At 41.1% G+C, this 22,657-nt stretch overlaps 3 protein-coding genes across 3 annotated transcripts; 2 read left to right on the top strand and 1 right to left on the bottom strand.

Annotated features, from left to right (window-relative positions):
• Nucleotides 1-781: 781 nt before the first annotated feature.
• On the bottom strand, nt 782-10,107 carry edrf1 (erythroid differentiation regulatory factor 1). Its single transcript, XM_070915998.1, has 25 exons — nt 10,009-10,107; nt 9,493-9,701; nt 8,603-8,669; nt 8,388-8,513; nt 8,123-8,247; nt 7,856-8,003; nt 7,520-7,621; nt 7,304-7,425; nt 6,901-7,012; nt 6,649-6,796; nt 6,430-6,541; nt 6,138-6,249; nt 5,476-5,772; nt 5,282-5,353; nt 5,028-5,175; nt 4,703-4,894; nt 4,187-4,387; nt 3,739-3,957; nt 3,341-3,567; nt 3,034-3,192; nt 2,668-2,817; nt 2,292-2,445; nt 2,059-2,174; nt 1,775-1,947; nt 782-1,663 (listed from the first exon to the last, which is right to left on the bottom strand). The coding sequence occupies exons 1-25, from the start codon at nt 10,105-10,107 to the stop codon at nt 1,501-1,503; spliced, it is 3,753 nt and encodes a 1,250-aa protein (XP_070772099.1). The 3' UTR covers nt 782-1,500.
• Nucleotides 10,108-11,525: 1,418 nt separating this feature from the next.
• On the top strand, nt 11,526-14,136 carry LOC139294579 (autophagy-related protein 16). Its single transcript, XM_070916496.1, has 6 exons — nt 11,526-11,625; nt 12,499-12,562; nt 12,654-12,738; nt 12,961-13,034; nt 13,624-13,875; nt 13,977-14,136. Exons 1-6 carry the CDS (start codon nt 11,526-11,528, stop codon nt 14,134-14,136), a joined length of 735 nt encoding a protein of 244 aa, XP_070772597.1.
• Nucleotides 14,137-16,320: 2,184 nt separating this feature from the next.
• tex36 (testis expressed 36) lies at nt 16,321-17,292 on the top strand. Its single transcript, XM_070916668.1, has 4 exons — nt 16,321-16,371; nt 16,477-16,617; nt 16,800-16,874; nt 16,981-17,292. The coding sequence occupies exons 1-4, from the start codon at nt 16,321-16,323 to the stop codon at nt 17,290-17,292; spliced, it is 579 nt and encodes a 192-aa protein (XP_070772769.1).
• Nucleotides 17,293-22,657: the final 5,365 nt, after the last annotated feature.

Here is a 22,657-nt window from a genome sequence, read left to right as displayed (position 1 = left end):
CCCTCATTTTTGTCACAATACCATGTCTTGTATTTATCTTTAAGTAGTTAGAGTGCACTATTATAGGAAATAAAGACAATAATTTCTGTTCTTATGTTGATTTTCAGCATCCAGTTTCTTATATTTGTACTTAATCCTCCTATTCAACTGAAAAATCTGGTTACTTAATTGTTGAATCATTTTCTCACACTTTAAAATGTCTAATTATTTTTTTTATTCTACTCCAGTGAGGTTTATAATTTAGTTTGAGTTTTAATGATTCTGTGGCCGCTGATCCTCCTTTTTCACATCGTACCTTCAGTCACTGTCCAACAGTCAGTCACCCACAGCACCAAGGGTCCAGCCTGATTAATGAGGTGCAGGGATAGTTTGGGCCCGCCTGCAGCTCCATCTGGCGTGGATACAGTTCAGTAACAGTGGGGTGACCCAGTTCACTGACACTGCATTGAAAACATCACGTCCCCTCTTCAGTGACCCGGGTCTGAACGCTGTCGCTAGGACCAAAGCCAGAACCCACAGGGTACAGTGTCACCTAAACCACTTAAAATCTTTTACTCTCAATTGTCTTTTCAAGGCAAACCAGCTGTGCACAAGCTGTTGAGATTATGTAGATGTTTAAATGACATAAATAAAAGTTCAGTATGTTAGATCATACTGTATATTTGTTATCCAAAGATCTGATTAAAATACTATTAAAATACAAGAGGACATTAGCATTTTGTGATGCTTTAGGAGAAACAATATCATGAGGGTGACAGAACATTTACAGAAACACAGTGCATAAAATTTAAAAACCTTTTATTTTCATGTCACAGCAAAACATGCCGATATAAACTTTATACATACAGCAATGTGGACAAACTAGCCTCTGAGTTTGCATTGAATGTTGCCAAACTATTGCACGCTGTTGTTTTGGAAGCAAAGCAAATAATGCATTTGAGCTTATTTTAAACTTGTCAGCCATTCATTCTATTTTATTTACAGCATTATTGGTGTTACTGAATATCAAAAACACCAATTATATATTAAAATGAATCATCATTTTTCTTAGCATGTACTAAATGATTTATCTAAGCAACTATGCGTAGAATTTATCTGTGATTCTACCGTCTTTGAAATGTTTCTTATGCCGCATGTTTTCAATCCAGCTGATGTTTGGTACAGTCAACAACAAATCCTACACATAGGAGCTTTACATATGAACCATAACTGTTTAAGCAATGAGAAAATTAAATAACATAATCTGAATTTACAACTCTTTTCACAAAAATGTACAATTCAAAACCTGTGATGCAAACGTTAGAAAAAGATGAATCCATTTTAAAGGCGCAGGAGGTGACATTAGCTTTGAAACTGTAATTCAGAGTTGGACAGAGTTGCCTGAGCATGTGTACAAATCGTTGTTTACTGTCACAGCATTTTTGAAAAGACAGTTGTGAAGTCGGGCTTAGATGTGAGTTCAAGCCTTGAGAGTGTTCCTTGCTACGGTTTATGTCATTATCATGAATGCGTACCCGTGTCATCACTTCCTGTTTGCGGAGTCAGCTGCTGCAGGAGCTCTATGTGGAGCATGATGCGGCTAAGGAGAGGTGCATTTTTCTCAGCCCGCAGCAGCTTGGAGTACACATTCTTATAGGTTTTCAACAGCTCCTCATCCTTATTGCTGTAATAAACACAAAATAAGTTGGTCAGGAATGAGCATTGTGAGGGTTTAAAGGATATTAGATTCATATATAGCTGAACAATACCTCAAGGGTTTCAGATCCTTGCTCACCTTGGTTTCCGTTTCATTGTCGTCATCAGTTTGATCAGCTGCAGCAGCAGGAAGGAGAAACTTGGCTCAAACACGCCAATTAACTTCATAACCTCCTGGAGGTTCAGACCTGCGGTGGGGCCGCTGGCCACATCAGGACACTCTGCTGATTCAGCAGGGTCCGGTTCAGTCAACTACAGGACAAGAAGTGAAAAAGATGTTACAGTTTGTGATCAAGAAAAAGGCAACTGAACAAAGCTGAATAAGCATGAGAGAGCTTTCCCATCTGCTACTCTGAAACATACATCTATCTGCTCCTCCAGCAGCTCTTTATGAATCAGCAGGAAAGCATGGCGAGTTTCTGTCATGATCTCTAATGCTCCAGTCAGGCTCTTCAGCTTAGCCGCGCTGCTGCTCTGACCTGCGGAAACACAACATGAAACATTACAGTACAGGCATTACGTTCTCCAATTCAGTGCCTCTCTTAAGACAAAACCAAACAACACTGCATCATTCCCCATGATGAGCAGTTACTCACCTGCCATAGTAAACTCAGCAAAGGCCACCCTCTCCAGGAGCGTGCGGAGCAGCTCACAGGGTGCATCTTTGAGGCTGAGGAACAAACAGACAGCCTTGCTGTAGTGAAGCTCTGCCAGGCTCCGATGCTGCTTCCTCAAGTGTTCATCCCCCACCTGTCACACAATTAGAGCCAGAAACACAGACATCTTTCAGTGTGTATTATACTGCTATAAGTATGAAACACAGACATCCCATCACCAGTGATTCTATTCTAGTCGGTGTGTAGTTCTTTTTTCCTTACAGAAAATAACATTTTTCAAAAAAAAAGTCAAAACAGTGAGCTAAGACACATGATTTATTTGCACAAAAAACAAACAGATATTCAGATTTCCCACCTGGTTGCGGAAGCAGCTGTGGTACATAGAGGCCAGGCGGTGGTGGATGGTGGCAGCTCTGTACTGGTAGAGTGGCTGACGAGCCGACTCAGTCTGCAGGTCACAGTACTTCAGGGACTTCATCATCGCCTCAGTCACCTCCCGCTCGATCTGGGAAAACACACACACAGGGATGGCTGAAGTTTGATGACATGTCTAGGCGTTACTGATGCAAGACAACTGAAAATGCACCCATATACAGGCAACTTTTGAGCATATAAAGGTTGCTACAGCACATGGATATATGCCATTTTGTGGAAAACAATGTATTTAAGATCAAAATGTGTGGAAGTCCCTGAAGTACCATTCAGTGAAACGTAAACCCACCTGCTCCTGGGCCTTCCTGGACAGCGGGGCGTAGTCCTGCAGGAGTGTAGCCAGGGTGAAATACGTAGTGGACAGCTCCCAGTTTACACTGTCCCACACTGCTGGGTGGCTCCCTCGGCTTGCCAGTGACTTCATCGCCCGCAAGTAGTAGTCTATGGCCTGAAGATAGTGAGAAAAAACTATTAATTATTAAGAGCATGCTATGTAAGAGTCTTAGAGAACACTAAGATTGCAAAAGAACAAATAACTTCCTAATGCTTCAGTATGAATGCTCAATGCAGAACTTCAGAAGGGTTTGACATGGCACCTTGTTGTAGTAGAGGGCCTCTTCAGGTGAGAACTCCCCTCTGCTCTGGTCGGCAGAGATGGCACAGTGGGCCTGAGCACAGATTCTCATCAGCCTGCCGGTATTACACAGCAGCAAGGCTGTGTTGGTGCTGTCCCCAATGGCTTCAAAGTTCTTCATGCCTTTCTCAAAGAAGGCAAAACTCTTTTTCCACATCTCCTGCTCGGCTACGGACACAGACTTCTTCACTACAAAGGGAAAGAGATTGTTTTTTGTCATTATTCTTCCAGTGCAAAATTTTAACATTACTCATGCAAGTTCAGAAATTCTGAATTAAATATATAACTGACATTGTACACTTATTATATTGGCGGCTATAACACTCAAAGCTCCGTCTGTGGTCTATTAATCCAACTTACCTTCTTTCTCAGTCTGCATGGCTGCAGCCTGGTTCATGTAGTAGACTCCCATCTCGTTGCGGATGTTTCCCAGCCTTTTGAGCACCTGAGCCAGCTGATCTGAGGCGTGATCTTTCAAAGCCTCAGAGACGAGCAGTTCATACGCTGCCTCGTAGCACTTACTGCTAACAAATAACTGGTACTCCGGGTCCATGGCCAGGTCAGTTGCCATGTTGAAGACTAGTGGGTGCAGAGTAAAAGCATTGACAAATGAATGATCAATAAATTAAACAGAACAACTTAAAAAGACAAGAAATTATAGGACATTTTGGGTACACTGTACTATCACTAGTTATAGATCAGGCCTGTTCAAGTGTCTGCCAACATCCCCCATTTTAATACATCAAGAAAGAAAGCCAGCCACTGTATGCTTTCAGATCTGTATGACTGTCTCTCTTCATTGACTGACCCTGGCAGCTGCTCTCTCTGTGCAGGCTGTGGAGGATCTCCTGGTCCTCTTTGGTCTGGTAGCTGTATTCCTCCAGGTAAGCTGCTCTGTTGTTGGCGTTCTGGGCCAACATCAGCTGGATGTCCCCACACAGAGACAGGCACTGGCTGTGAAACAGCAGCACCTGCGGGTGCAGTGTACCGCTCACTAAACAATAGGCATCTGGAGAAAACAATAGAAGAAGAGGGGAGACGGGGACAGAGAAATAAATGTTGAGTTATTGTATGGCTTCATAAAATATTTTGTAATCGGTATCAATTGAATTCTTCCACAGGAAGAATGCAGTTTTAGTCGCAGCATGAATTGTAATTATTTATTTAAGTGGCCAAATGTGGATTTCTAATGGAAGTTACAGTACATGGACATGATCTGTTTCAAAAAACAGTTTGTTTGTTACGTTGTTCCATCAATTCATATTTAACTTAACTTGAACTGAATAAATACATTATGTAAAATGTCAGAGTTAAATAACCCTACCGTAACACTGCAGAGATAGCTTGATGTAGCGCAAAGCTCGTCCATACTTCAGCAAGTTAGTGGCCGCATCAGACAGGACGTAGTAGGCCTTGGAGGCTTTGAGGAAGAGCTGCAGCTTCATGCGGTGCTGCCACGAGCCAGGGATCATCCCCGAGCGTGTTGGGTGCTTCTGGTCCGCCGGCAACGGCCCCGCTGGTGACGACCAGGAGAAAGATACATTTGCGTACTTCATAAAAAAAACCCACTTGATTTGATTCACAGCATATGCCGTAATGCCTACCTATTTCCTGTTTTATTATATCAACTATAAGGACTGTAGACTGACCTCTTTCCAGGAGAAGAGAGATGCCCGTCTCAGCAGCGCAGGCTCCGATCGAACTTCTGTCCTCATATTTGAGAGGAATGGGTGTGTTGGGGTCTGCAGCTGGGAGATCACTCTCCTTCTTGATGGTGCCATCCACTGCCTTCAGCCCCTGTGCAGTGTATTACAGCGATTATTAATACAGTGGATGACAGATTTCTAGGGACACATCACATTATTAGCATTGTATGTACACTAAACATAAATGTCAGGCTCGCCTTCAGTACGTAGCTCAGGACGTGTCTGCATTTCTCCTCCTTGTCTTGAGAAACAGGGAAAGCACAACTTGGCTGCAGGGATCAAAAAAGGGAAGATTATCCTTTGGTGTTTATATACACAACATATTTATCTGTGTATTCCACACTGTCCCCTTAGGTCTGTGTGGAGGAAAAACATTTAGAGAGGCACTCACTCTGATCTGGTGAGTGGATTTGTATTTCTCCGGGACTGAGAGTTCCCCTACAGAGCGGATCACGGCCACAGCTTTACTATCATCCTGTGGGCTGGAGCAAGAGCTGTAGGAGCCGTTCTCATCGCTGTCCTCCGTCAGCTCCGCCTCCTCCTCGTCCTCGTCCTCCTCCTCCTCCCTCTCTTCGTCGCTGTAGCTGTCCTCTGAGCCGCCGGCCCGAAGCGACTCCCCTCCGTCCTCTTGGGGAGGCTCGTCGAGCTGGAATAGCTCCGACAGCATGTAGTGGGCCGAAGCGATGATCTGAACAGACAGGAGATGGAGGAGATCAGGACTGGAGTCAGGTTCAATCAAATCTAAACTGTGGCATTCTCATATTTAGTCAGTGGTTTCGCTTTTTACTTCCCTGTTGTCTAAATATTGATTGGAAATACTAATCGTATTTTAAATTGAATTATGAAACTATTTGCAAACATTTAGTCTGAACACAATCCAGACGTATGATGACTAATTTGGGAAAGGATTCTCCATGTGAGCTTTCTTCCTGTCTATCGTTTTTTATTTTACCTGTCAGCTCATCCTTTGAATCCAGTCCATGACTTTTGCTGTACATCCTCTCCTCTCTTCACTACCTCTATCTAATTGTAACTTTTCAAATCCATGCTTACCTGGGGATGTCTCTCCTCATCCAGAAGTTTGACGCAGTTTAAGAGCAGAGTTCTGATTGTGCCATAGTGCTTTCTGTTTTGTCTCGCCTTCAGCATCAGGTTGCTGGCAACTCTGCACCACAAAACAGAAAACAGTTAAGAACTTATTACAGTTTTGCATTGTTAATTATGTCTGACATTTTTCAAAATCTTTGCCCTGGAATTCAATTCCTCAAATGTATTGACTTTCCCTGTTTTCACAACTGCAGCAGGAATGCTGAAGCACAGAGTTTTTTTTCCTGCAGATACTTACTTGTATAGCAACACAGCCACAGGAAGAGTGAAGGGATTCTGACATTTCTCTTCTTCAGCCTCCTCACACAGAGTCGTAAGATCATAGAGCTTCACAATGTCACTCCCACTAGCTGTCGATTCAAGAAATAACATTAGAAAACATCAAGATAGACAAGCGCATAGCGTACAGCACAAATACAGACTTAATGCAAAGCCTTCCTGTTCACTCATCTCCCACCTTTGAAAAGCCAGTAGGTGTGACCCTCTTTGGTGCAGTTGGACTTCAGGAAGGAGAGGATGTTTTGGGCAATGTCTTTCACCACCCTGGTGGAGAAAGTCGAGTTCTCCAGATGAGGGATGTCCTCTGTTTTTATCATCTCGTATTTCTGCAGGGAAAAAACATAAAGGCAAAAACAATGAAGACATGTATTACCACTTTTATAATGATAATACTTCTTGCAATAGTGGACTACAGCCAACAGTAATTTACCTGAACAATGCCATTGACGTGAAAACACATGACAAGCTCTGGGACATTACACATCAGATTGTCGAGCCAGTAGTCAATACCCGTCAGAATGTTGATTGGTTTATTGTTGTCCCTGAAAAAACAGAGAAAGTTAGATGTTAGATTAAGAAAGAATAATGTAGTGGAACCAATGTGTAATTCTAATGCGGTTGCAGCATCCAAAATTTAATTTCTGAGTCACCACCTGAGACCAGATAAACAATTTTTACCATCATAACCATATTCCACAGACATACTGTATGTAACTTTTTTCTATACCATCATGTGTATAGATTAATTTGCGTTATCTTACTAACACAGACATCTAACATAACAGAATCATAAAGAGCAATACAATGGGGAGAAAATGGTTTAAAATTCCAACCTGAGTCTCAGACTGACAGCAGGATAGCGACCACCTCCGAAAATAGGCATGTTGGAGCCAACCAACATGTGGATATCCTCAAATGTCCACATGATGTTTCGCACAAAGTCGTTTCTTAAACCCTGTCAAACAAGTGACATCAAAGTGTAATTAACAGTGGAAATTAGACATAAGCCGCCAACTGCAGTAGTATATCGTTAAGGAAGGTTGTATTACCTGACTGTTCTCCCCTTCATTGAAGAGCATGGGGAGGTTTTGCTCTTTGGGAACAGAAGTCACCTGGCCCAGAGCGAACTTGCTGTCCACAGAAACACTTTCCTGCACATTTAATAGTAGCAATACTGTCAATGCAAACCAACTCTCAAGAGCCAATCTAATCTAAAAACACTAGTTACTTCTTTCCTAATTCATTTCATCTCACTTAATACTGAAAGATCAAGAAGAACTTCACTCATCATTTCTGAAGTTAACACTCATCTTTCCATTCCATCGCAGGTCTAGCTGCCCCATCAGAGACGATTAAATAACTGTCACATAGCCAACATGCTGTACCTGCTTGGGAGCATCTGATTCTTCTGCATCAGACGATGTGCTGGTGAAGGCAGTGGGCCATGAAGAACTGAACTCTTCTGCCTCGTTCTCCTCCTCCCCTTCATTCAGGTTGTCTGGTACAGGCTCTGCAGCCCCGTCACCATTTATACTGGAGGGAACACAGACGTTATGGGATAAGACGTGCCTTGAAATTAAGTGTAGCCGAACGGCCATTAAAAAACAATACTTGTTTTTTTTCACAATTCAAGTAAAAAGCCAAGTATTCACCTGTAGTAGAGGAACTTTGACAGGATTGCTTTCTGATACCAGTGCTCTTTACTCTTCTTTTTCCTCTGCCACTTCTGATCTATCAGCCGCTGGTAAAACTCTTTGAGCCATGTCCAGTCTCCTGTCTACAACACACACATAGCAGGAAGAATACAATCACTCAAACCACATACTTTAACGCTGAAAGAATGTAAATACAAAAATCCTCGTATGGGAATAGGGACTATCGTTGACTTGAAAAAGTCTGTTATAAGCCCTGCTGTACCTGAGAGGATCTCATGAAGAGCTCCTGAATGTCCAGCTCATCCAAAAGCAATGTCCTCCCCACGCGGTGAACGGCCATACTGACGTGGGACTTGCTGTAGGGAATTTTCAAAAGCTTCTTGATGTTCTGAATGTGAAATAAAGCAAAATGTTAACATCAGGTGCATGTTTCAGAAACAAAGAAAGAAATGTTAGCTTTGCAACAGCTCCACAAACCTCTGAGTCTGATACCACGTCAACATCATCCCCAATGCAATCAATGAAGTCATAAGCCATCCCAAAACTGCAAAAGAAGAAAAGGAACTTCATCACTACTTAGTGTTTGCAAATGGTGATGTGGGTTACGGTCAGACTGATTTACCAATATTCAGTGGCCAAGAAAAAAGGCTTCCGCTGATGAATCAGCATCTTTGACTTGACCCACTAATAACCCAAATACAAATGCAGCTGATTTATAAGCACTTTCAGCTACGCAGTTAGTGGTTAGTGGTATCTACACTGTATCATATATAATTCTGTTTCAAAGATAGTTTTGTAGCATTAATGAAAAAAGGCAGAATGCATGGAGTCCATTACACACTGTGCCTAATATGGATAGACCAGTGAGTACCAATCAGTCTTCATGTGTGTATTCAAACCAATAACAGAGGCCATCTGCCCAGCAGGTTTCCTCAATTAAGCAGAGCACAGAAGCATGATGCGTTTAACCTCTAACACAAACTTTGTATCTTGTATCACAAAATGTGAATCAAATTTAAGCTTGCATATATCTTCCTGAACCCTGACTGTCCACGCTAGAGTGTGTTTAACATTACAATGTGTTTTAAAAATCCATAACGGGTGGGTATGTCTGTAGACTTGCAAATGCAGCACTCAGGATGTAGCGTGAGGAGACTATTAATCCTCCTTTCAATTCAATCTCCAACTGGTTAACACAATTTTGCAGATTATATTTTGGTGATGGTATTTCTCATCAAATTTAAACAATACTGTGGGCTTACTCCCTTTATTTAGCAAAAACTAAACATCTCTACAGAGAACAACATAGTTTCACACTAGAGCAATGCGTATCAGTTGTAGTGATAGTATTTCTCACGACATTATACCTGGAGAAAGGCTTGCTCTTGCTGCTGGACCCTAATATCGTGGTACCAGCGCTGCCCAGCTGGGGGTTTTCTCTCAGCCAGTTGGCAGGAGGCAGCTTCAGGTCTGTCTTCTCCTGCAGCAGGGCGTAGCTGGTAGGAGGTGGGGCGGCGGAGTACTTTACCACGGCACGGCTCTTTATTTCACTGCTGCCTGTGCATACTGCAGAGTCCTTCAAGACAACAAAGTAAAACATATTGTGAGTAAGTTACTATGACCAGGAATCACTGATTGAGGTTGGAGTTGGTTTCAGAGTCTGCTCCTTCTGCGTGAACCTTTGGCTAGTAAACAGCTTTCATGGTTAGTCTGTATCTACATCTGAGAGTGTCTGGTGAATCTGTAATTCAATCAACCACTGCAACTAGAGGATGGATAGGAAGACATATCTATTATGGTTTCACATAGTAAATAACCATGTCTGTACAGCAACAGCCAGTGTAATAGTGTCTCCTTGTTCTCTGCTCAGTGTAGCTACTTACATGTTTGCTGCTCTCTCCTGTGCAGACAGGGCCACTGACTTCTTCCTTTGCATTATCCAAGGGGATCCCAGGCTCTCTGTCCCCAGCTGATGCGCTCATGCTGGACACACGACCGTCCAACCCAGCAAACAATGGCAATATCTTAACAACTAGACAACCTATCCATGGCTTGGACAACTCGTGGACAATCTACACATTAGCTAGACGACGTGCGGGATAAGTCAGTTATGTCAATAAAGTTAACTTAGTGATGTATCTAGTTTGCTAGCTTGACAGGCTAGCTCCTCGAAAGAGCAGCCCTGACACGTAGAACTGTAAAAAAGTGTAGTTACACAAGGCGGTTGTCAAATTAAAGCTAAACGACACTCACATGAGAGGCTGTTGTCGCTTTGTTAATATTAGTCATGTTTAGCCCTTACTTAATCAGTTAAATAAGCCTGCAGCTCCTCCTATTCCCATCACCTGCAAGCCAGTCTGTTGTTGTCAGAGCACACGTTAGTGCGAGCTGTAGGAAAACAACAACTTCCGGTTTCACGGTAAGACAAACTCCAAAATGTATCTTCTTTCTTCTTTCGACAACTGGAATTACTCCACATTTTAGGGGAAAAAATACACAGCCTTTAATAGTTTGTAACGTATAATATTAGATAATGTCGCGGGAAATACCTCAGCTACTGCGAAAAATGTCTGAACCGGAAGTATTTTCAGAGCTAGCGTCTCGTCCTTCTAGAAAAGTTGAGCACATTCTTGTCTGTTCTGTTATATTTTATTCTGAAATTTACTCACGTGTTGGTTTACCCTGTTTCAAAGTTTGTCGACTAAACTGTTGTCGAATGGCATCAAAAAACTATTGGTAAATTATTATTTTACGATGCTTTTTCATATGGAAAATGTTATCATACTAAATGTATCAAAAGTACAAATAGCCATAGGTGGCAAAATACACCCTGTCAGAGCACTACATTACATTACAGTCAGTGGTGGAGGTATCAGTAGTGTCTACCTACAGCTTTCAAATGGATGTAGTGGAGTAAAAGCACAAAATATTTACTTCTGAAAGTGACAAAGTAGTTAAGTTTAAGTTTAAAGTAGTTTATAATGGAAATTCTCAAGTAAAGTACCTTAAAATGGTGCTTAATTTGAGTAGGCTACTTGAGTTACTTTCATCCACAAATTATATTAAATTATGTAAAGCAGTTATCTGTTTAAGTCACGAGGTGGCACTGCTGCGCTGTCTATGCCACGGCAGATTCGGCAATTCACGCTGTTTGTCCCTTGCAGGACACCGTAGCTTTGAAATTTACTATCAAAGTTTATTTGCAATTTCCCCGAAAGGTGATCATTATAACGGCGTCCTGCATTACATTCAAATATCAGTGCTAAAACCACCCATTCTGTTAACTTGTTCATGCTTATTGTTTATTTACATGCCAGGCCAAAGTCCGCCGTAGTTGAGAGTGTTAATGAACCGTGTTTTTTTTTTTAACACTGTTTGACGATCTTGGTGAAGTGTGGCTATGAGTGTGGCTATGATTGTGGCTATGAGTGTGGCTATGAGTGTGGCTATGATTGTGGCTATGAGTGTGGCTATGAGTGTGGCTAGCATGCTGCAAACGAGTAGACAATGGATTCTGTGTGTACCGGGCAGGACTGAGCATTAGCTTTTCTGTTAACTGCTAACTCTATTTGAGAGTGTATGTTTTATGTTGGTAATTTATTCATTTCAGAGATGCCGTATTTAATTTAAGCGGATAGTAATATTTATTTTCATACATGTTATTTTCTTAATGATAATTATTGTTTGAGTAAGAGATTTATTTCTTTAAGAAAAAAAAGTTTACTTTCATTTGCCCCGCAATGCGTTATGAAGCCAGCAGCAGATGAAGAGTGTCAGTGTGAAATAAAGTGCAGTCAAGGTCTCAGCCACAATCCCGAAGCCTGAGTCTGTTTCCTCCTCGCACGACTCTCCACCACAAAAACCAAAAAATCACAACGCAGAGACCAGGGGAGGTGCAGAGAGTCTGGCAACGGGTGTGCATAGGCAGTGGGTTACAACTATATTGTGTTATGTTATATTTTATTGTATTTTATTGATACTGTATTATGTTAGGGATCATGATCAGAAGGGGAATGTCAAGCAGCTGACTGAGGGAGGAGCTGTGACATTTGGCTGCAGCCACTTCATTCCTCTGCTGATTGCAACGTTTTAACAATCATTTCGTCGCCCAACTCGCCGAAATCAAGTGGGAGCGGAAAACATAGCACAGCCGCCGCCTTCTGACATTTAGTGTTGACAAATTAGTTTTTTCATACAATGGGAAGCTGGAAGAATCACGTGCGCGCTCGGCTGCAACAGAGAGACCAAACTGAGAAACGCCCATACGTTGGCGTTTTCACAAGCTGTAAGATTCATGTTTTGTTTTCTCAGGCTTTGCAGTGATGATGTTGTCACTGTCTCAGCCTCAGGAAACACGTCTGTTTTCTCTTTAGTGTCTCAGCTGGAGGAACGTTTTGAAATTCGCAAACAAATTTTGGAAGAAGTTCAGTCTAAGAGGTTAGAAACACATTTGGCTTTTCTGGATGCCCAAAGCTGGGCTTTTTTTGTTTTGTTTTAAATCTGTACACTTGCTATTTTTTATTTTCAGTTTCGAACGAGGTGGAGTTGAAGTTGGGAGGAACACCAGACTCCTTCAACTCCAACTGAAAGAGAGTGAACACCTGGAAGAAAAGGTGGATTCAGTTCATTGAGAAACACCATAGCATCAGGAAAGACGTTTCAGCTATCATCTCACTTTATAAGCAGCAGCAGTTTGCACAAATATTTGTCGTATACAGAGTGTAAAATCATAGTTACTACAGCAGGGAAAGATTGATTGCTTTGTGCAGGCCGTGACCTTTGAACTTGTGAGATCCTCCATTCAGTCAATTCATCTTTTGCTTCTTGTCCCCCAGTTGTCTCAGACTGTCTCCGACCTGACCACCGTCCTGTATGTGAAAGAGGCTGAACTACAGCACTGGCAGTCACGGTAATTCCAACTTCTGTGTAGTCATCAGGGTATACTCCATGCTTGGTTGTTTGGTCACATTTAGGTGCTGTGTAAAAATTATTGGGGATTTATTATGTAGCAGTTCTTTTCTCAAAAACAGGGAGCAGCTGGATTTTGTTTTTGTACCATTTTCTTATGTTTGCCATTAATGTATTGGCTTTGGATGTTAGAGTGAGGGTATTGCAGTTTTTTTTATGTCAGTGAGTGGGTCCATAGAAAATATTAATACATAAGGGAGGGCCTTGCTTTGTATTTAAATTAAATATAAGATTTCTTCATACAGTCCCTCACATTATATCCATCTATTTGCATCATGGAGAAAGTTGAAGAAATGCCAAATTCACAGTATATTTTGTCATTTGTCATTTTCAAAGAAACCAACATCTAGTGTTGCAGTGGAGCTACTGTATATGACAATCAACAGGGTTAAATCATAAGCAGAACCACAAATCAGCACTTCTGACTGAACTTATGACCTAAAATCCAAAATTGTAGTAGTCTGAAGTAATAATACCACGAGGTGATCAAAGGTACAATCAATCACCATTTCATCACTTTGCTGTTTCAGTGTGTCCCACTACCGTCAAGAGGCTCTTACTCTGGCTAAAGGGAGAAACACCCTGGAGGCGACCCTTTCAGAATTTGAGTTCATCATAGAGGGTCAATCCAAAGAGTTGGCAGCCCTGCATGTGGAGCAGAAAAGACTAAAGGAGGCGTTGGCGCAGGCTTGGAAAGAGAAAGAAGAACTCTTACAACGATGGCTGGAGGAGAAGAGGGAGGCGGCCGACAGGTTGAATAACTACAACGACACACAGGAAAGGTAAGAGAGGCGAATGTGAGATCTCTGTATGACTTACAAAGCTCAAAAATAAGAATGTACTGTCTTTAAATGATAACACAATGATTACTGCTTTTCACCAGGTGGCAACATTTGGTCAAACAGATGAAGAAGCACCTCCATGGGGATATAGGAAAAGAGCATGTTCCCATAAAGACGAGCTCTTGGAGCAGTACAACAGAAACGTCACCATCAGTCATTCAGAGTAAGAATCAGCGCTCTCTTCAAAATATGGATGCATGATGCAGACAAATGTGCCTGCCTCTTCATTTAAAACCATTACTTCACTTCAATGCGGCACACACGGATCCTCGAATCTCCCTCATCGAGACGATCCTTATGACCCTCTTAATTAAGAAGGTGTAGTTGATGAGGTCAAGGCAAAAAGGGCTTCTTAATGGTCAATGGTTGTCTTGATTAACGAAGCACTAATAGCACTGATGAAGGCCCACTTAGCCTTCATCAAATACCTCTGTGGGGTGTCATACCAAAAGTCAGCCCAGGGTTTTGTGGTTCTGTAGTCTCATAGGAATCATGATGAAGGCAGCAAAATCTAAGTACCTTCACTTAATGAGGTTTATATTGGTACTGGACCTGGACGCAGACTATAAAACCATGTTACTTGAGGAGGCAGCCAGTTTTATACATCTGGTGTGCTTCAAGAGACAGGCCTGTAATTGCCTGTAGTTCAGAATTTTTTTGGGGGGGGTTACCATCATGGGGGGAGGGTACATTATATTGGATATTTTACAGGCTGATTCCAGTATGTGTAGACTTGATGTACTTAAAAAATTGACAACTTTTAGGCCAGTAAAAAAGAAAGTAATAAAGAACTAGGTTGGGGTATCAATATGGGGGCCTGCAAGATACCTTATCAGTGTTAAATATAATAAAAAAAACTTTGCTGATTAATATCAGGATCTATAGGATCAAATAATAAGTAAATAAGCCTAATAATCTGACCAAGGATAGAGGACTCAGCTTTATTCCTTGCAGTTTGGATACGGCTTTGAAACTGCACTTGAACCTTTAATTTATAGAAACTATAATAGATGAAAATATGAAAGTCAGTATTTCTAAAATCCTGGCTACTGCCATTTCAGGACCCTCAAATCAATATTGTATAGAAAGAATGGATGGCAACCTCTCTGGCTGTGTGTTGAACGTAACTTAAAACATGTAATTCACCCATTTTTTCATGCTCATCTGGTCCTCAGGGATCAATAATACAACAGATCTACATCAGGCACACTCAGACCACAACCACGTCTCAGCTGTGTCAAAAGTCTGATGTTCCCATGGGATCCTGGAGGCGACCTCTCTGTCCATTTCCCCGGTGCTCGTAGTTGGTAAACTGATTGCAGAAGACCAAGGAGCCTTGCAACTACAAGTGTTATGACAACTTCTTATCTGTGTTTTGAATTTACCTAAACATTGATTTAAAGATCCAACATATTCTCTAAATGTATTGTTTAATTTAGACTTTATGCCCAATTTTAGGTTTGCTGCATTAACTTTAGTCACCCTTTTCCCAAGAAATGTCAGTTACACTTCACTTACCTTATCACATCTGGATTTGTTCTAATTGACAATTGACAACCTCTGCTCATCCAATTCACAACCCTAACCCTAACCCAGCAGGAGCTGGTGTTGTTGCTGGCTTGGTATTAGTTAGACTATTTCAACTTTTAAATATGTTTATTTGCAAAGAAAATCATGTGAATCATTTTTACTTCCAAGGTCAAAAAGTGTATTTGCAAATAATTGAATAACCTTGCACCTTTTAAAGCTTACTTTTTAAAAACACATTTTAAAATTACTTTCGAATAATTAACATTTCTTATTAAAGTGGTAAAAACAAACTCTATCCCAGATGTAGTAGAAGTATGTATTGTTGTTTTTCTATATCAAGTGTTCAAAAAAATAAAGTCATATGCTAATTTAGTTTGTTTTTGTCTCTCTGTCACTCTGTCACTCATCAGAGAAAACGTTCCCGATTGAAAACAAAGATGTTAATTCTCAAACACTTGATGATGTTGTGATTTTTTTACTATAAATGTCTCCTCAGTTGCTGAACTGCAGAGCTCCTGAACAAAGACTGTCTGAGTAATTTATCTACATTTCAAAAAAAGACAGGACAATCCCACAGTGTACATTTAAATTCTTAATTGGCTGTAATTTAATATTCAACAAAGCGTTTTTGTGATTTTCATTTAGTTTGATTAGTAGAAGTCACTTTTTTTTCTTTCCCTGTCAGAATTCCACTTCCACATCTCCATGGCAAATTGAGATCACATTTCAGGTTGTTTGTTTGCTGCATGTTTCCATAGTCACCAGTGTTTGCATTAGTTGTTAAGTTGGACTGTGTGTGAGTGTGTGGTGTGTTGGTGAAACCACTCGGTGGACATCTCAAACTGGTCAATTAAAATGGTAAAAGGTGGAAAGCGATATTCTTCAATGAGCAATGATGGCAAATGGGTAAGAAACTCAACTTAATGTTAACTCATCACATAATCTGATCATTACAAATCATAACATTCAAACCCGGCCGGGTAAATGGCTTTTCCTTCATTTTCTTCTCAGTTTGCTCATCCAGTTTTACCAGGAAATGAGACGAGGAGTCGTGAGACCTGTACTAGCACTGGGATCATGCTGACTCAGGTTAAAAACTCATTGCCTCAGGCTTTGAACTTGGAGCGCTATCCTAAATGGAAAACTCAGCAGGTGTGTGTGTGCAGTAGTAGTGTAGTGTTTGCTGTGATTGTTCTTTTTTTCACAGTATAGTCATAGTCCAGAGCTTTGAAATATTTCACTGCACTGCCTCATTTTATCCCATTCCACTGTGTTCAGCTGTATTAAAGTATATACTGTCCTCCCAATATGATTCTTCATGAGTTTCTTTACAGGAATCCAGAGAGTATCCATTCTCAGACCATGACAACAAGCATGCCTTAAAAGACAACATCTCTGTCTTCACTCATGTGAGTATGAAGAGAAACTCAGGGTACTATAAAATGTTCAGATCCATCACCACCTTAAAAGGAAATCATTTCGTTTCCGTAACCGTATCATGTTGGTATATTTCAGGGTGTGGGACGCAGGAAGTGTCTTGATGATCACAGACAGCACAACTCCCACTTCTGCCTGTGCCATGATGGAGCTGACAGCAGCACTGAAGAGACTGGGGGGAACATCAAGGTCTACCAGACTGACTTTATGGCTGTTAATGTTTCAGCCAGCACCAGACGGTTCCCCCGCAACCACAAGCAGAAGTCTGCAGAGGCAGCTTTGGCACAGACAGTGGAGCCATTCATGTGGTTCGGACGACACGACTCTGACCTCTCTGAGACCCTGCAAGTGCTGGCAGCTACCAACAACTCAGCACCTTCCAAGCCCTAAAATATTCCTGCAATACTGCATAGAGAGGGTCAGGTGAACTTTCTGGAGGGTCCAGCTGTCAAATAAAGAACTGAATCAGGTAGCATTTTCTCTTGTTTTGAGAGCTCTTGAGTATTTTGAGAGCTGTATTTCAGACAGGGACCTTAAATAGTCTGGAAAGGAGGCTGTTAACGATCCACCCTACTACTAACAATATATAATCAGTGCATCTTATCATATACTTAACTACATCTAAGTGCATTTCATGATGATCATTAAGTTACGCACATAATCTATACATACCACACTTCAGTATGGTCAAATTACTCTTTCAGGTAGCCTATATTATTAACATATTTAAAGCAGCATTCAAGGGATATGGCATTACATTTTACAATCTTCACAAAAGACAGATTAAAAAAGAATAGTCAAAAACGAAGCAACAGAGGAATTTTCTGTTTTCCAGACTTTTCCTCACTAGTGTGGGTCAAGCTCCAAAAACACTTGATCTTATCCGATTTCCCATGATGCAACTCATTAGTTATGAGTGCATGTGGAAGCACACTTAGTATACTAACATGTAGTATAATTTAGTATAGCAGCAATAGAATTGTAGTTAATGAAAGCATCTGAACACAATCATGGATTTTATTTAATTTATATCAGGGACCACTGGAGGAGCCTCTTGAGGCTAAATAAAAATTGACTTGGAGACCTGTGAAGACTGTTGGTAGTTCATTGTTTTGCCAGCAGAGGGCAGCAGATCTGCATGAGTTATGACTTGGCCTGATGATCCGCTGAGTTGTTCAAGAGCCAAGTTGTGTGAGAAATGTAATAACCAAAACCCCTGTGTAATGTGCATGCTCTGGAGAAAATGTGGGGGGAAATAATTAGAAAAAGAATCCAGCTATTTTTATTCAATGCATATCAACATGAAGACATTAAATTAGAGCATGTGAAATAAATTAAGCTTGATTTGAGTCATAATGCATGGGTTTGTTTCACCCCTGGGGATGAAAGGGATGGATATGTGTGTGTGTGTGTGTGTGTGTGTGTGTGTGTGTGTGTGTGTGTGTGTGTGTGTGTGCGTGTGTGCGTGTGTGTGTGTGTGTGTGTGTGTGTGTGTGTGTGTGCGCGTGTGTGTGTGCTGCCCATACAAGAGAACAGAAAGCGTGGGAGCAAATAACAGAGAACACTGCTTAGAGAAAAGCACTTAAGAGGAGAGTATCCCCAACCTCTCTATTTTCAATAGCTGATGTTTTCTCCAGAGTACGTTCTGACCAGCTGCTTGCTTTCTTTAAGTACCCACCGGGGAGATGGGTTTTTCTCACAAGCTTTCTTTTAGCCGTAGTAATTAGCTGATCCACGCGAAGCGCCGACCTTGTCGGAGTTTGTTTCACTTTTAAAAGGTGACATCTCATAGTTTTCATATAGCAAGACGAGAAAGCTGTGAGACATCCAGCTGGAACTGCCGCCTTTTGTGATTTCACTTTGAGATTATCTCACACATTGTTGCCCGCAGGTGCACGACTGACACCAAGCTGCAGGGCGAAGGGGTTTGTAATGACCATACCTTTGATAAAACTGAAAAAGACAGGTGCACAGATGGGAAAAAAAAGGTTACCAGCTCTATTTTAACCCTATCTTTGCCATGTCACTACCACTATATATAGCTGCTAAACATCAGATTAAATAAGATCTAAATGAACCTAAAACACTTGAACTGGGTGCAGTGGTGTTGATGAGAGGGAAATTAGTGTTTATTAATGAAAAGCACCTGCGCCTTGAGTTTGACAGTTGGTTCTGTCTGGTCTCGACTGGTTGTCTGCCACCTCTGTCCCTGTGGGTGCAGTTTGCAGACAACATTTTCCTTTAGACTTGCCACGACTTGAACAACTCCTCCGCACAGAAGCCACCAACACTTCATAATCAGAAACTCTCATTAGCTCTGTCAGAATAGCAGTGAGGCTTTTAATACTTAACAGGGGAGTGAGTACTCTGAGGAGAGCCTGCTGAAATAGTGTGTCGATCATAAGTCAGGATGTGGTTGTGTGTACTGTATGTGACATGTTAGGCAAGATATGTGACTATATGTAAATACAGTCACTTGCTGGAATATCAAACCTTCTCCCAAGGACAAAAGACACTTCTCAGTAAACAAGCATTCAACCACCAAAGCCTTGCACTTCATGAATATTAAATCAGACACTTTGAATCCTACCTCTTTGGTGTTAGGAGGCCCTAGTCTGGATTCTTACCATTTGCTGTGATTTATTCGCAGGTGCATGTGTCTCTTTGATGTGTTGAGTTGAGAGGTTTTGCACCTGTTAGAGAAAAAAAAATGCTTTGAAAACAAGAGGTGGATTTGCCAGACAGTCAAAATGACAGCAACCGAAGGAAGATTTGTGTTGCCCTGGTACATTGTGTGTGCGTTCTTTTCAAAAAAGGCTGCTGTGCTGTTTTGACACACTCACTGTTGTGTGCACAGCTAAATCACTTTTTGTCAAACAAAATCTACCTTTTTTTTTGTTTTTTTCCTTGTGTCAGTTTTGGCATCCGTTCTGACGTTATGAAGTTGTGCATTTTGCATTTTGACCATTACCTATTCATTCAAGATGTGACTTGAAAGGAGAGTTGCCATGGAGATGCTGCAGTTAAATCACATATCTCAAAGATGTTCTTTCTGTTTATTCTTTTGCCAATTATAACTAATATCTAGCTTCCTTGATTTTTTTAGATTCTTTTCTTTCCTCTCTTCTTTTACCCTTTGTAATATATTATATCTTATATTTTTAAGATGTCAAGACTCGCAGTATGACTTTGCCATATGTTTAACGTTTCATCTTGGTCAAACACTCAGAATCCTGTCCAAATAACAACTGTAAAGTCCAAAACGGCCTTCAAGACACAGAGTTGACTCCCTTGGCTTGGGTTAAACTACCTAACCACAAGACTCCTTCCAATCTCCTGTCAGTCATTCCACTCGCGGTGCCTACAATTCCCTGGCAGTCCCTTTTTTTCAGGCAGCCAGTTAGTGGTTAGTGTCCCCTGGCAGCCCAGTGGTCCTTGTTCCAGTAATGGTCAGGGGCCCTCCAGAGTCTGAAGGTGGCGATAAAGGTGGCTGGCTATCTCATTTCCACAGAGGACAAGATAACATCCTGAGAACATTCCCATCACTCGAGGAGTTTGTTCGGTGGCGATAAGAGCTCCCATGCTGAAGCTCAGCTCTGAGGCTCTGCGGGTGTGTATTTGTGTGTCTCTGCTCTGTACATGTGTGTTTAAATGGAGTACTTGCTAGCTGCAGCCCTGCTCAGGCCTGTTTCCCATGCTGCAGCTGTGAGGTCCACTGGCCTGGCATCATGGCATTGGGCAACGCTGCAGAAACACTGCCTCAAAAGATCAGACCTATCCTCGCACTAAATCACATTCCTCCCTGTATTTCTCAAACCTCCGACACAGTTTGCATGCTAATTTGTGTGTAGGTGGTGAGTATAATTACATTAGGCTGGTTGTAAACAAAGACCTACAAGCAGCAGCCTGTTCAAGTATCCCACCCGAGAGAGAACAAGAAAATAGTTTATACAAGGATGGATGAATTTATCATGCATAGTTTATAGAAGGAAATCGTATTCCAGACTGTGTCAGTTTGTAAGCATAGCAGTTGTTGCTGTGATTAAATGGCAACCTTATGCTAAATAAGAGTAAAAAAGATTGACTGGTTTCATTTATGTCATATGTCTTTAGTATTTGAAATAAGATATTTGTTAAATGCCATTTTTTTCCAAGCAGAATCAGTCTTTTGGATTCCTGCTTTTGGGTTTTGATATATATTTAGGGTATGGGGCAACAATGCAGAGACCTTGAGACGACAAGAACGGACACTTCTATCCTCCGCTCAGCCTTGAAATATACTTCTTAGCTCAAACAGTGGCCCGGTTTGGCTTGCCACATTTGCACAACATTACCAAGTATTTCATCACGACTTAAGAAGCTCCACCTCCTCGTTTCATCCAGTCTGCTCCTGTGTAACCTCAGCATCACAGACATTTTAATCTCATTAGGTAAAATAGATAAATCCATTACGATTTACAGATCAGGAGCCGGACCACACACCCTACAGAATCACGCTTCTTTACACTTACGTCTCTCATACTAAAAAAGGAGGTTGTTATTTCAGGAACCTGATGAAAAATATGCCAACAAGTGAAGTTTTACCCACATTTGACATGCTCCTGTAATTGGAAGAGACAAGTGCAACTGAAACAAAGTGACACTTCACACAATTTAGCTTAAATTCTGCCTCCTTCGGTTGGTACTTTCTGTGCTCCCCGTATCGAGACTGCTGTTGTTTTCAGATGTGAGTATATAACGTCTTGCTCTCAGCTCCATTACAACCCGTATCTACAGGTTATGTAGTCAGCCGTGAAAACATGCGTGAACATTTCACATAAACATTCACAGTGTTCTATTTCCTGCTGTGGAGACCTCACAACAAGTTTAATTAACTGTTTTCACACTTATTCTCCAGTCAAAGGGGTAAATCTGCCTTATTTGCGTTCTATTGGAGGCATAAATATAAGCCAATGAATGTCTTTTAAAGGCTGCTATGAATGTGTCAGAGGCCTTAATGTGGTGGAATATAATTAGATGTGAGTGCGGTCAGAGTGGTATTGTGGGGCTTTGTTTAAATCATATTATGCTATCTCAAAAGCAATGTTAAGAGACATTCTGCTGCTGCACTGTATGCACACTTGCAGGAGGTACATGCAGTACAGTGGCACACTCTTAACAATCTGACATCATTATCAAATGTAAATTACACTCCCATGAGCTGCTCATTACAATATCCCATATGTAGCGTGTGTCATAAGTTGTTAAATTCTCAATTAAACATGATCTCCACTTTTTAGCTGCTGATGATCATAAGTGCTCTGGTAGTGATGTTGAAGTTAAATTAGCTGCACTTCCCTTTTTCAAACATGTGAAACAATGTGAAACAATGTGAAATGTTAATCTGAAATCATGTGAGGTCACCACAGAGATAGCTGGGTTATCCATAGTGACATATACATGGTTATTTTAGTATAGTAATGGATAATATGATGGGATAAAAGATGGATGAATGGTTGGACTGAATGGGAATGAAATTAATAACGATTAAAGGCAGTTTATTTTTTGATATTCAAGACCGTAAAGGAAAAGACGTAAGTGTTATAGTACGCATACAGGACCAAGTAAAAGGAAATGCTATGCAATAAAGTGATTTAAGCATGAGAGACTGATTCAAGGTTGCAGTGAAATATTCATTGAAATGAGGTAAAGAGTGGAGCAGCATAAGAATAACCCGTCTTTAAAGATTAACATAACCCTTGGAGATGTTATTGTA

This window comes from Enoplosus armatus, chromosome 12, assembly GCF_043641665.1.
Source record: "Enoplosus armatus isolate fEnoArm2 chromosome 12, fEnoArm2.hap1, whole genome shotgun sequence".
NCBI lineage: Eukaryota > Metazoa > Chordata > Actinopteri > Centrarchiformes > Enoplosidae > Enoplosus > Enoplosus armatus.
This window is presented reverse-complemented; position numbering and strand designations above follow the sequence as displayed.